The following is a 15,190-nucleotide window of genomic DNA, read 5'->3' on the forward strand; positions in this document are numbered from 1 at the left end:
GGATTTTGGCAATGGCATGTTAATTGCAAAGAAATGTGCAGGTCCTCCCAGTTTGCAAATATTTGGTATTTACTAACATACACGTGTTGCTAAAAAATCTGATGTTTACGCAGCGTTCATGAATCTGGTGTTAAGTTTTTGTGAATGTCCATTTCTTTGTACATTATGCACTATTTACTTGTTGTTATTTGTGAAGGTTTCTTAAATGAGGCCCAAAGATCGTAGGCTATATGAAGATGATTAGAGTTATTTTCAAAGTGTATTACCATGCTTCTGTCAAATTTCAAACAGATCTAACCAGAAACACACATTACTTGTGGTTGAAGTAAATCAATCGAATTTCTGTTTATAAAAATAAATAAATAAATAAATATATAATAAAAACAACAAAAGCTACAAAGGTGCCTTAGATATAACTGTTAACCTTCACCAATTACTCCATGCCTCTATGTTCACCAACCACCCTTCCTCTGTTCACCTGCAGCTTGAAATCTCTGACCAGCAATTTGATAGGATTGATTACTTTGGTTTATGATGTAAGAAAACCTGGCTGTCTGTATATGACTGTTGGAACATTGAAGTGTTTGGAAAGTAAACATTGACAGCTTACTTCATGTATGATACGTCTACTAGATCATTATCAGCACTGCAAAATCACGTGAAAAAGTTTAAACAGTTGATATTTCACTGGAGGGGGTCTTTTTTGTCAGTCTTTGTTACAATCCAGATAAAGTAACTTCAGTTCTTAGCCAGGGACCACACATCAGCAGCCGTAAATGACCACTTTTTGATCTGAATATCTGTCTACATTATTATAATGTGCATGGTTTTATAAAATAAAGCAGACGTAAACTAAATGACATTAAAATGGCAGTCTGACGTTAACCTTTTGCATGCATGGTAGAACTTGCTCATGCAGGAAATATGATGTTTATTATCAGTTATTCAATACAGATTAAGTCAGCAAGTGTCAAACATTGTTTAGCATTGTTCATAATGCTTACATATAATTTATTATAGCATGTGTCATAGAACAAATAAAACATGTTCTATAAACAGATAATATTACATCTGTCTATTATGTATAAGGTCATTTGTCTGTGTGTCTGTATGTCCACAGGTTTGATCATTGATGCCTTTGGAGAGTTGAGAGACCAGCAGGAGCAAGTTAAAGAGGACATGGAAGTAAGTGTTTATGTTTATTCAATTATAAATTAAATTAGTGGTCATATATTTCCTAGAAGCCCCTGAAATAAAACACGCAACATATTTGCAGTTTTGTTAGTTGCCTGCTCACTCGAGCTCATGGAGCTGGCATGACACAGCCAGGAGAGAAATGCATTTATTGTCTTGGAAACTTCCCAGATAGCAGGCTAGTGTCGTGTGGGCAGGATATGAGTCCAATGTAATGAGCTTGACTTGGTTTGATGACCATGGGGTTAGGGTCAAATATTCATTCATTCATTCATTATCTGTAACCGCTTATCCAATTCAGGGTCGCGGTGGGTCCAGAGCCTACCTGGAATCATTGGGCGCAAGGCAGGAACACACCCTGGAGGGGGTGCCCATCCTTCACAGGGCAACACAGACACACATTCACTCACACACTCACACCTACAGACACTTTTGAGTCGCCAATCCACCTACCACCTACCAATGTGTGTTTTTGGACTGTGGGAGGAAACCGGAGCACCCGGAGGAAACCCATGCGGACACGGGGAGAACACACCAACTCCTCACAGACAGTCACCTGGAGCGGGTATCGAACCCACAACCTCCAGGCCCCTGTAGCTGTGTGACTGCGACACTACCTGCTGCGCCACCGTGCCGCCCCAGGGTCAAATATGTGGTTTAAAAAAGCTATTGAACAAGTGATGTGACTTGATTAACTGATCTACATGATTGGCCCGTAGTACACTGACAATACCTGCTGTACACAAAAGGTTTTTTTCTGAAGCTACACTTACAGCTGGTACATAGAAATGTTACTCAATGTCCTTTCGAGAAATGTGTAACAAGTTTTGTGCAGTTTCTAGTGTGCTTTACAGCACTGTTGCATGTTTTGCACGCATTAGTGATTTAGCTGAGATTTCCAGTTGCAGAACTAGAAGTATTTCCAAACTTCTGACTGGTTGAGCATTGTTTGTTTGTTTGTTTGTTTTTCTTCCATTTTCTCTCTCTCTCTCACACTCTCACAAACACACACACACACACACACACATGAAATGACCAGGTGTAAACAGAGTCTTAGGGTCTTATAATATTTTAATATCATTTTGTAATAACATTTTCAGACAAAATGTTTCATCTGCGGTATTGGAAATGACTACTTTGACACCACGCCTCACGGCTTTGAGACACACACCTTACAAGAGCACAACTTGGCCAACTACTTGTGAGTTTCACTCCTCATGAAACTTTCTTTATTTCTGTGGTCTGCGCAAGATGTTTTCTGATGTTAATTAATGTGCCAAATTTCACATGTAGTTTTTTTTAATATTCTGTTTATATTTAAAAAGTTTGTGTTGGTGAGTTGTTGCCAGTACTCTCTACCATAAATAAAATGCAAAAAATCTAGTATATTGCTTAGTGCATTGCTTTTCTCCCTCAAATTTAACAGTTAATGATGTTGGAACAAAACCAGCTCAGTTTATACCAGTCTTAAGCCAAAACAAATTCACCCCAACCTCCCCAAATGAAGCTTGTAGTTGTGGAGATATGCTAAGTCTGTTTCCTACTCATTGCTGTGTTTGATCTCTCAGGTTCTTCCTCATGTATCTTATAAACAAGGATGAAACCGAGCACACAGGTCAGGTAAGTATCCACTCCTTTTGACTTTGTTATTGATAAATGATTCCCTGAAAACAGAATCAAAATCCATCAAAATCCAAAATGCTTTCCATTCTAAAGTCTTTTAATCTCTTATAAGGACATAAGCTCTGGGTTTTGTTTTGGGTCCCCCCCCTCCCCCTCATACTGCACTGTTTTGTCTAATTTCAAGCAGAATTTCTGAATATTATTAGATATAATTGAATCTTTAAAAACAGCAGTAGTTTTATTTCAACAATCTGTTTCTGACTGTTTATCAGATTCATCTATTTAAGTTCCTAAAGGTGACATAGCACTTTTCCATTAAGCAGAGGTCTTAATGAAGTGTCTGCAACATAATTTGGTCAACATACTACAAGGATCAAACAACAGAATAGTTATCCCCTTTCTTAACAGCACTGTTCAGAATGACAGGTTGCTTTTATATGATAATGAGCCACAGTGCACTTCCTGGAGTGAGGAGCGAGGAACAGAAGCTCTGGATTGTAACCAATTCTGCTTGATTGTTTTCACCATTCTTGTTGATGGCATTTTTGCTCAGTACTCAGTTTTTGTGTTTATTTTGTGTCATTTAACCTTATCTTTGCTCTTTGCACTCATATAATCGTGAGTCCAGCACTGTGATTGGAGATACACAGAGAAGGAGGCTGGACAATTCTAAAGTGTCGCCACTCTACATAATCAACACAAAATCAGAACAACTAGTTTTATCCTGCGCTACCTAGGATTTTTTTTTTTTTGAAAATGGAAAAAAAATAATTGGGCTGTAGTTATATAAGTGCAAAATGCACAAAAAAATACAGTGAAACTGTGCTGTTAGTCATTATGAAATATTCATTCTGAGGTCAAAATGGTGGGACATGCAAATGGACCATATGGTCAAGTATTGTGAGTTATAATAATAATGCTGCATTCTGCTAATGATACACAGATATTCAACCTTTCTCATAGCATTCCACCACACCACATGGCTCTGCTTACAACAAGTACAGAGTACAATGGAAATGAAATATAAAAAAATCTGATGCATTTATAAAAAAGAACCATACTTTTTCTGTGCGTTCACTCCTGGTTGGGTGCCTTCGTTTACATTAAGTTGAACTTAATTCTGGACTTTCTTGCAATGCAGCGGATCTAATGCCGCTGCTCTGCAGATCACCATGCTCCACCTGATGCAGCGTAATACCCCATTGAAATTATTTAAATGCAACAAGAAAAAGTGTAAGTGGATGCATATCCTAACACTAAAATACCTGAACTGACATGAGATTCATGGTAAACAGAAACAAACACTTTTCAAACACTTTCACATTCAAATACTTGGCTAAAAGCTACCTCAAGATACAACTGACAGACATGGCTCCATATTAAAGGCCAATCACATGTAACCAACGGATATGTTTTGATCAGGCCATAGCAGAGCATAGCTTCTGGTCCCTTCCCTTCTGCTCTAAGTGATTCTCTGCTTTTCTCCTCCAGCCTGAGACACTTTCCGCCCAGAGCTCTCAGGCTTTCCGTCATATTGAAAGGCACATTCTATTTGTCTTTCTTTAGGAGTCTTATGTGTGGAAGATGTACCAGGAGCGATGCTGGGACTTCTTCCCAGCTGGAGACTGCTTCCGGAAGCAGTATGAGGACCAGCTGGGCTAGAGCGGCTGCGCTTCCAACCCACCAGCCTCTTCTCCGATCCCAGAGCCCTACACCAACTGCTCCACTTATTCCTTTTTACATTCAAACCACTGACATTTTCCAACCACCTAAAAAACATTACTTACCAACATGCAGGAGGAGTCCTGATGCCTGTATTTCTTTTTCTACTAAGAAATGATGTGATACATCAGCATTCCCATTTGTTACCTCGGTTAACAGTGCCAACCTAGAGACTGTCTTGTTATAAGCAAGTCCTTATCTCGGGGCTTTGTATGGTTTTTTCTCCCTCTTTTTTTCTCTGAAAAAAAGAAACAAGTTGCCTTTCTTCCACATAACCCCAAAACCATTGCACAACGTTTTACCGTCTTTAAGAACTGCTGGTTTGTGTGGGGTTACTGAAGAACGCGATAGTCTAATATACTTATATGCACAAGATATATTTCAGCATTTGGAGAGAAGAAGAAACATATGCCAAATGTGAGTGAAGAAATATCTACATAGAGAGAGAGAGTGTGTGTGTGTTTGTGTGTGTGTGAGTGTGTGTACATGTTCAGATTTCAACTGCTTGCTTTTATGGGGTATGAGATGACAACAAGCCCAGGTTTAAAGAAAAAAAACAACAAAAAACAACAAAAAAAAAAGGTCATGCAATGAATTGCCTCTTATAAAGTCTTGATGAAGTGCCTTATCTTCATGACAAGTAAAGCTATGCAAAACCATTTTTGTTTTTCCTGTGTATTTTACTCTTTGTTCTTTTAATCAAGCATAAAACAAATTCTCAGACCTAATTTGTGGCTCTTAGGTTTCTGTTTGAAAAAGTACAGAAAAATTTTAAGTCTTGCCAACAGCAGTGTTGTAATAAACCGAATGCTCCCAGTGCAACAAAAATGTCCAGAATTCTAGCCCAAAAAAAAGGAAACCGCTATTGTATGGCTATTTCTATGTAGTAGCTTAGCTGAATTGTGCATTTTTTTGAAAGGGAAAATAAAGACGTACATGCAATAATGGACTTTTATTTTGACATGTAATTTTTATTTGGTTAGACATGTTGCAGTTTACTATCTTTCTGTTGCAATGCAGATTCTTGTTTAAGATATTGTTGCATAAATGGCAGAGTGTTGTTTGTGACACAGTCCTATTATTTTTTATATTGTAACGGTATAAAGATCTTTCACTTACAGAAAATGATCAATGTTATTCCCGTGTTTTGTGTCAGTAACCAAAGCATTTGTTAATTTTACTCGCTAAATATCGCCAACACTGGCCCCACACAGTTCACATACCTTGTCTCTAGCCAGTGCTTCTTTGCTCAAGGTGGGTGAGGAGCAGCACAAGTCAGAACAGGTAATTTAACCCTGGTTTACTGATTTAGCTAACGTATTCCTTCCTTGCACCCAGTGGTTTTGGATAAAGCTATTGATGGACCATGATACTGATAAAGGATAAAGTGTTTACAGAAAATGAATGAATGAAAGTTTAATATAATTAAACATAATCTAAAAAATGTGTATACTATAGACAACCCTGCCCTAGGCTTCTTATTGGGTCGTTAGGCTTCTGTTAATATTGTGAAACTAAAGAGACAGTAATGTAGTTGAAAAAAATAGTATTATTATACTAGTATAGTGAGTATTTGATTAAATTCAGCCACACCTGCATTTTTACACTCCTCCAGCTCATCCCAAAGTTAACTGATGGAGCATCATCTCTCCAGAAAAGAGTCCCCCTGCTTCATGGCCAAATACCAATACTCAGCACAGTGACTTTATGCTGATGTACAGCTGCTAGGGTAAGTCCCATTTCATGCCATGATTTTCAGGTGATGATGATGCAAAGTCTGTGTCCACAATGAGTGTAACTAAAATATGAAAGGTTTGCAAACTTTTTGACATAAATTGTTGCACACTATGACTGGCACATGTGGAAGTTGATGGTGCAATGCAAGTGCTTAGTGACCTTTCACTGTGTCCGCTCCAGTGAGGACAACGTGCGATTATCATCAGCTCTTAGGAGTGCTAGTCTGCCAACATGAGAACGCAGTCCCCAGCAGGAAGGGTCTGAAAGCTTCCTGTCACACCTCAGCACCTTCTGCATCAGTGTTTGTGTGTGTGTGTCTGTGTGCACTTGACCTTGCCCATGGTCTGGTCATTGTCAGCAGTCAAAAATTACCATAAAGATGTTTCTACAACTGCAGGTATGTGCACGCCACAATGTATTGTCATGGGCTGTTTTAGCTGGTTTTCCTGTTGTATACCAATTGAACAAGCAGTCACTTCATAGTTTAAAACCTCTTAAATTTACAATAAGGCAACACAGTGGGATCCTGGGTGGTGCCATTGTCTAAGCATAGGCCCTATCACTGGAAAATGAGCCCAGGAATATGAGTTTGGTCTCTAGTGATACTGCAGTTTTCCATGTCCTGGAGTACAGTGGACCTCGCTCCCTCTGGGGGGATAGGAATGCCCTTGTTCAACAGGATGCTAGGCAACACGAGTGTTTGTTAACTAACATAACAGAGTCCGGAAGATACCCCTAAGGTATTTTAGTGTTCTCCTTAAAGTGTGTTGAGTGCTAATGGCACTGTTAGAAAACCAAAATGCAGCCATTTGAAATAAATTCAAATTAAACCACTTCACATTTCTGGTTGACAAAAAAAGGAACTAGCTTTTCTACAACAGCCCCCAAATGTAGCATTTATTTCTAATTAGACATTTTTTAAACCTGTGTTTTTTATTGGAAATCTTTTGATGGCAGGAACACACCTTGGAGAGGGAGTCGGTGCATTGCAGGGCATCAAATGGTCACCAAGTCACTACCACAGTCACACCTGTGGGCACATTCACACAGCCAGTCCAACTCCCAGTGTGTTTTTTAGATTGTAGGAGGAAACCCATGCAGACTTATTTTTGTGATTGGTTGCCAGATGGTGACCCAAGGCGAGGATCAAAAACCCAGGAACCCAAGACTCTGGAGCTGTGTCAGCAACACTACCTGCACTATATGGCTCATTAGATTTAGATTAGAATAGATTTCATTTAGATTAGTGAGGTGTGGCCCTGACTTTTCATTCAGTATTCCTACTAAATAACAGCTAAAATAATCTGCTACACACATGAACAATGAATAATAAAAAAATGAACCAATAGTAATGCTCTAAAATTACTGCTAAAACTGAGTAAGATTTTTTCTTCTCCTATAAAGTTGCTGTTTTGGAAATGCATTTTCTTTGGACAGTAACGTTATGAACCATAAATTTTAAGAGTGAATATTTATACTGACAATGAATATTTACTCTTTAAGCCTGTAAAATGCTGTTCAAGCCCAGTTCTGCAAACATAAACACAGCTGTTCAAAAATTCATTTTTCCAATAGATGAGGATGTGTCACCAACCACCATTTTCACGAATAATGATGGCTCATCCAGGATCTAAATTTGCCACCTTGCTAAAAATAAACCACCAAAATGTCTGAGTCATCCTAATTAAGTACTTCAGGCTTTCTAAAATTAGAAGTAAAAGGGGACAGATGTTTGTACCACACTTTTCAGCGAGGAATGTCTCTGTCTTGTAAAGGTCTGGGAAGGACCTGGGGGTCCAGATTCCACACTGAGGGAGGAAAGGAATACTACTTCATCACCTGCAGCAGGATGCCCAAGGAGCTAGCCCCCCGATGGGAGAGAACCCTAATTAGGTCCTGTTCCACCCCTCTGCTCCAGGGCCCTGGTGGCCTCCTCTCCCTGGTAAACATTAGTCCATATTCAAATAGCATGTGTTTATAGACGACAGGGACGTGACAGTGCCTTGTTATTCTTTCTTATGTCACAATTCTCGCTTACCTTAGGATGAACTGGCCCAAATATAGATATCAAATTAATAAATAAATATATCATTATCAGAGCAAAATGTGTAACATATGGCATACTTGTTTTTTTTTTTTTCATATTTAGCTTAAGGTCTTTCAGTTTGCAGAACAGCTGTGCTTCCTTACAGAAAGATGATGCTGCTAATTCCATCCATCCATCCATTATCTGTAACCGCTTGTCCAATTTAGGGTCGCGGGGGGTCCAGAGCCTACCTGGAATCATCGGGCGCAAGGCAGGAATACACCCTGGAGGGGACATGCTGCTAATTGTTTCTTTTAATTTTCTAGTCAGGAAAAAAAAAACATCTTAATGAATAGAGCCAGTAGTGTCTTGTGTGTGATGTATGCTGGGGTTACTTTTACAATACACATTTTCTAACATTTAGATAATATTTTCTGACTATTTGCTAGCTTTCTAGTCTGTGTGCTGGAAAAATGTCCAGTGTTTGTACGCAGCCTTGGCTCTGTAAATGGGAAACAAAATGGAAAGACCTCAAAGTTGAAAATCATGAAAAGAGATGAGGATGTTGCTCTATTCCTGCTCCTTAGGTGGATAGCATCAACTTAATTTTGCAGTTGAATTTCCATTATTTAAGGGGAATCTGACTCCAAAGTTGAGAGGCCGCTAACTGCATGAAAGTAAACACATACCCAAAGTGCTACAGAACTAAACAACTTGAGTTACAAATGAGAATCTGGTTATTTAAACAGTAAATTAAAAGTTAAATTTAAACCACTAAATAAACTACAGTCGGCTTCTTACTCAAACAATCCATAGTAAAAGATGTTGCTCTCCTTAATAAACACAAACAGTGGGGGGAGTATGTTGTGCTGTGAGAATAATAGTTCTCCAGAATCGTCTGTGTTGCATTTAAAAGAGCACTAGGTAGTATCAAAATCACTATGATGCTCCACTGATCTGTAATAGTGAGAATAGAGCTTCTGTCATTAATACCTGAACTGAAAAGAACCTGTGTCAGTAATGGATTGGTCTTTTGGTTAATGAATTTCCACATAACATTGTTGCAGGGATAACGAAAAGGATCCATTTATTGGATTCTGTAAATATATCATCGTATTTCATGATGAGTGGACCAATTGAAATGCTCCAAAGTTACTGGAATATAATCTTTTTACATTTACTTCCACGGAAAGTGATGAAAGTCTATGAAGGACAAGTCTAAAAGGCCTAAAGCAAACTCCTTACACAGTAAGCTTCTTCTCTCATGTAAGGAAGATAGTTTAAGAGCTATTTGATAAGTAGAATATACCCTGCCCCTGGTGATTTGGCAAGCAGATTTCTGGACAGTTTTAATAGAGCTTGTGTCAGATTTCTGAGCCATGCTGACCTAGCCTATCCTACTGTGGGACAAGTGTAACCCATATATATTGATTATGAGTCTGGGGTGGTCACGCTGTCTCTTCTCAGTTTCCTCAAAATGTAATCTGATGTTGGTTTAGCACTACATTATTCTTGGGTTTTGCATTCTAGAACACTACAACACTTTCTGTGTATCTATGTATTTTTAAAAACAATTTATGTCCCTGAAAACAGAGGTTTCTAAAACGCTCTTCACAGTGGAGATTTTTGAAAATGCCATTGTCAGTAGTGACGTGTTTGTGGCCAAGACACAGGTATTTGGAAATGCTGACAGCCCTCTGGCTTAAATTTAAATTGATCTGCATTCCCTAAATAGTGAATCACATAAGATATAGAACTACAATGTAGGGCTGGGCAATTAATCGAAAAATAATCTAAATCAACACTCAGAACTTCTAATCTACATAATCTTATATATATATATATATATATATATATATATATATATATATATATATATTAAATTGATTATTTTTATTATGTTATGTGTGTTAATGTACTGTCCTTTTAAAACCACGCTACCAAGCTGTAGTCACCTTCTGCCCCTATCTGCCATATGGATATAGCAACCTAAATGCTGAGGCAGACCAAGGGACTCAAGCAGCTATTACAATGTGCTGTGTTTTGAATATAATTAAGACGACACTGAACAAAAAGAAGTGAAATGTAAACGCTGAAAAAAAAAACAGTTTGAGCGACCAAGGCACAATCACAAACCAAATATAAACAGTGCTCAGAAACCAAGAGAGGAACAAGCTCCCAGCAACATCAGAAAAAATATCCCAGCTTTAATACTGGAGCATATTTACAGCACAAGCCTCTGAACTATTAGGGTCAAAAATACAAAAACAAAATAATCATTCATTAATCGTAATCGTGGTAAAATGTACAATTAATTGTGATATTGATTTGCGCTCATATCACCCAGCTTTACTACAATGTATACATGCAGATATCACTAGACTTCAGATTCCCACATATGAATTAAATATAAATGATGCTGTATAAAAAGTACATAATGCACTATTAAGATCTAGATTCAGTAATGTGAGTATGGAGTGGTTTGGAATTTAACATCTGTGTTTCTCTCACGGTGAGGAGTTTGGTGTGTTCTCCCAGTGTTGGTGTGGGTTTCCTCCAGGTGCTTCGGCTTCCTCCCACGTCCCAAAAACACACATTGGTAGGTGGATTGGCTACTCAAGTGTCCATAGGTGTGAGTGAATGTGTGAGTGTGTGTCCCCCTGCGGAGGATTGGCGCCCCCTCCAGTGTGTTTATGCCCAGTGATTCTGGGTAGGCTGAACTGAACTGGATAAGCGGTTACAGACAATGAATGAATAAATGTTTCTCTCATGCTTCGTGGTGTTTTGATCTCTCTCCTTAAGAGGTCCTATGGCCCCCTGCTGGACTGGCATGATAATGTTTTCGGCCTATTTACAAAAATAGAGGGAGGTAAACCTCTGTTTTTAACAATATCCGGATCCGTGTTGACGGAGCCCAAGATTTTCTTTCCTTCTTTCCTTTGAATATAAAGTATAACTTGGGCTCAAGCTTTCCAAAGTTAGTACCACTCTTAAGACCAGAGATTGTGGCATGAATAATGTTCTCTCTGTGGACTGTAGTGTAGCTCTGTAGGTCATAGTGGTGCAGAAGTGTTTACCTCTGGGTTAATTGAGGTTTAAATGTGCTGTTTGTCACTGTGTCCAATTCACCCTCAAGGGAGCTTCTAGAAGCCCTTTAATTACATTCATAGTTTAAATGGCACTTAAATGAAAACAGATTACAGCAATTTAAGGCCTTTTAATTACAGTGCGGATGGTGCCACTTTTGGACCAGGCAGTGCTCCACACCTTTGTGGTACTTCACTCAGAAGATTGATTGCAAAATTGTTAACTTCATTAGTTCCATGAACTGTGTGTCAAGGCAGCAGGGTGCAGATAGTGGACCAAATGACAATTAGTTGTTTGTGTTGATGTGAAAGTGTATGTTAAGCCTGATAACTTGTTGGATAGCTGTGGAAGCCCGTTTTTGCTGGGTGCAGGTTTAAAATCAGTCTTCTCTGGTGGAGTAATGCATTTCATTCATTCATTCCTTTGTCCATCTTCTGAAACTGCTGCACCCATTTCCACATACCAGTGAGTACTTTCACACAATCATCCAGTCACACACGCACACACATTCAACAGTGGACAATTTCACACAGTCACCCCCCTCACCCAGTCCCTCTTTCTCTCACACATACACACACCTGAACACGAGAGCAGCTGAAAGTGGAACGACAATCAAATCAATACATAGACACAATTAGGTGTCAATTCAATTTTAAAGTCAACGTCCTGAGAAACTGTCATTACTTCAGAATCATTTTTAAATACTCAGCCAGAATCAGAGAAGGACTTTATTCTCTTCTCTTCCTGTTTAGAAATGGGCTTCCACAGACAACAGAGAATATAGCATTTAGAGATCTTTAAACACCTGGGAGCTTTGAAACACACCATCCGCAGCTGTAGTATTCGGTGAGCCTTCCTGTTTTAGTGTAGTGTGTGATTGTAAGTGTTGAAATTCTAGTTCCATTTTATATATTTATTTAAACTAAAGGTTATCTGAAAGCCAGTCATTTATTTTTTTCCCCTCAAGAAGGGCTTAGTTTGTGTGTGTGTGTGTGTGTTTTGTCTGTGTTTGTGTGTCTGGAGTATTGGGGCATCTGCTTTCAACTGTTCTGGCACACTCTTCTGTGACAGATGTGACATTTTCTTTCCATCTATCCCTTAGTTAACTGTGTGTGTGTGGGGGGGGTGTCTCCAACAGAAAGGGAAAAAGCAAGGAAGGGCAAATGTAGAATTGATGTAGTTCAGATCATACATCCCATAAATCCTATTTTACTACCTTCAGTTATTCCCTAATTGGTTACTGTCTCATTTTCTCACCTGACCATTGTCAAAAACCATTCAAATATTTCCAGTAAATTCAATGTTTTATTTCCTTCACTTATTCCCCTTAATTCCCTATTAGTTACAATCCCGTTTTCCCTAATGCTATGACTGGTGCATGGTAACAACCCATCTATCGCCTCAGGGTGGATACCGTTGCTTTGATTGTCCTAGAAAATTGGAGTAATTATGTAAGAGCTCGGCAGGATTGCATTAATCCCCACATCCGCCTGGGGTCACTGACCTCGCCTCTGGAGTTGGGCTGGGATTTAGTGGCGGCCTTGTTTTCATCTGCCTCTTAATTCTTTCACCCCCAACCCCCCAAGAGTGACACATAAAAGGGCCGGTCAGTTTTGTCCAGCTTCCTGTCTCAGCCCAGGTCTCTCTGACCCCTAGAGATCAGTGAAGTCTACCACCACGCTGCCACTCACTTGAACCTATGAAAGCCTCCCTCTAACACGCTGCATTTTGCCTATAGCGCACCTTCAATCTGGTTAAAAGGGGACGGTGCTGTGTTATAAATGGATGTTGTCAGTAGAGTGTGAGAGTCAAGTGGGAGGGGGTTGTCTTTGAAGATCGAAGGCTTCAAAATACTTGATCATTCCCAACTTGATGTCCACTAGAAGAGATTAAAGGGATGTTCCAATGTGCTTTGTTTCCTGCTGTTAGGAGTAATTCTTAAGTGTCATATGTTATGTGTTTAAAAAGCATGTTTTCTGAATTGGTTCTAGGCTTGAACACAGTTCTTGAAAATGTGCATTAGGTTAGAGTCTTAATTTTATACAGCTTTTTATTTTTTTATCACCAGATTATTGTTAATTTAATTTATTTTCATTTTATCTGACATTCTCATCCACATGGACTTGACTGAGCAGGAACTTGAACCATAGTTTGCCATATGGAGGGCAGCAGTGTTGCCTACTATGCAAGGTGTTTGATGGCATGAGATGCAGGAGATTCAAGGAATACTCTACTGTTCCGAGGTTTAATGCAATTGGAGCAGTATGGTGGCGCTGCAGGTAGTGTCACTGACACACAGCTCCATGGTTCCTGGGTTGTGTGCTCAGTCACCCCCTCAGGTCACTGTCTGTGAGGAGTTGTGTGTCTGCATGGGTTTCCTCCCACAGACCAAAAAGCATTATTAGTAGATGGCTGTGTGAAGTTGCCCATAGATCTGAGCGTGTTAGTGGTTTTGTGAGTGTGTGATTCCCTGTGATGGACTGCCATCCTGTTCAGGGGAGAAAGGGAATGCTGCCGACTGGAGACCAAGAGGGGGAGGGTTTTTGGGGAGGAACCTGTCAATCATTTTTTGCATCAGCCACTGAAAAACTGCTACAATCATATTTTGCATTGACCAATGACAGATCTAATCAACAGCCAATTTAATAAATCATTATATGTCATTAAATTCAGCCCCCAGTGTTTAACAAACTTGTTTATCTATTAAAGTGAGGTGAAAGAGGTTTGATATGTGACCTCACGTCAGTTAGTAAATATTTTTAAAGTGCATATAAACATCATTATACTTGGTTTCAGGATACGGTCCTGCTTTACAGTTTTTGTCATTTTATAGCTTTATGTCTTTTATGGATGTTGTGTGGTGCTCCTGCAGGAGTTGGGAATCGAACCCAAGCTTAGTGTGTGGTTTGCAACAGTGTAACACACTTTTTTACACCACTCCGTTCAGTAGCACTTTCCCTGTACTTACAGTGCAACTTGCCACGTCTTAAGGTGTATTTTCCTGTCCCTGGTACTTAGTGTATCTACTCTGGGGATTTCATTGTACGTACAGGGAAAGTATATCCTAAGACACAGGCTGTATTATAAAGTGTTACCAAATGTTCTATATGCAGGCTTTACTGAGAAACATGTGGGGCAACTCTTTTTTTGTTATATATTTGCTAGCTTTGTCAAAACTGCTGTGAGTTCATGGAGTTCATGAGCAGATGGAAGGACTATCCCTTTATGTATTGCTCATTCTGATTCTCCGCTGTATTACTCCACAAACTGCAGAATTAGCAGTTGAAGCAGCACCTGATCTGGAGGGATATGGCTAAGCAGCGATATTGTCTGCACAGCTAAGAGACAATACTGCCAACCAGAGTCAACTTACCTCCATATCTCACTGCACATCGCTGTGATCAGCAAAGTAGCACTGGACCAGAACTTATACAATCTAGTTCACCACTGCTCACGCTGCAAAATATAGTGCTTTGAACAGACTTAATTCCACAGGAATAACGCTTAAATCAACAAATATACACCATTAAATCTACTCGTAGTTTGGCAATAACAGTGTAAATATTGATATCGTGATGGCAGCCATGGAGTGTTGGGGTCTGGACATTTCAGAGTCTCAGGACTGCAGCCCCCCATCCCCCCCGTTAATTTTGGATTTTGACAGGGGGTTGTTTACTAAGTTTAGTGAAATGTTTTATTGATTGTAACACAGTCTTTACATGTGAATACCTGTGTGTGCATGTTTCTGAGTGATTTCACTGCCCTTGTTTTGTGTGTGATGGTGAATAATGTTCTTCATTT

General features: G+C 39.3%; 1 protein-coding gene across 1 annotated transcript in view; it reads left to right on the forward strand.

Moving 5' to 3' along the window:
* The window catches only part of LOC136698520 (ryanodine receptor 3-like), a 218,378-nt gene extending 212,759 nt beyond the window's left edge, over positions 1-5,619 (forward strand). Inside the window, exons 103-106 of the mRNA XM_066673430.1 lie at positions 1,121-1,185; positions 2,295-2,395; positions 2,763-2,814; positions 4,384-5,619. Of these exons, the coding sequence (XP_066529527.1) occupies positions 1,121-1,185; positions 2,295-2,395; positions 2,763-2,814; positions 4,384-4,479 (314 nt within the window). The 3' untranslated portion in view covers positions 4,480-5,619. The remainder of the gene's footprint in view (positions 1-1,120; positions 1,186-2,294; positions 2,396-2,762; positions 2,815-4,383) is intronic.
* The last annotated feature ends 9,571 nt before the right edge of the window (positions 5,620-15,190 follow it).

The sequence above is a fragment of the Hoplias malabaricus genome, chromosome 1 (genome assembly GCF_029633855.1).
Source record: "Hoplias malabaricus isolate fHopMal1 chromosome 1, fHopMal1.hap1, whole genome shotgun sequence".
Taxonomy (NCBI): Eukaryota; Metazoa; Chordata; class Actinopteri; order Characiformes; family Erythrinidae; genus Hoplias; species Hoplias malabaricus.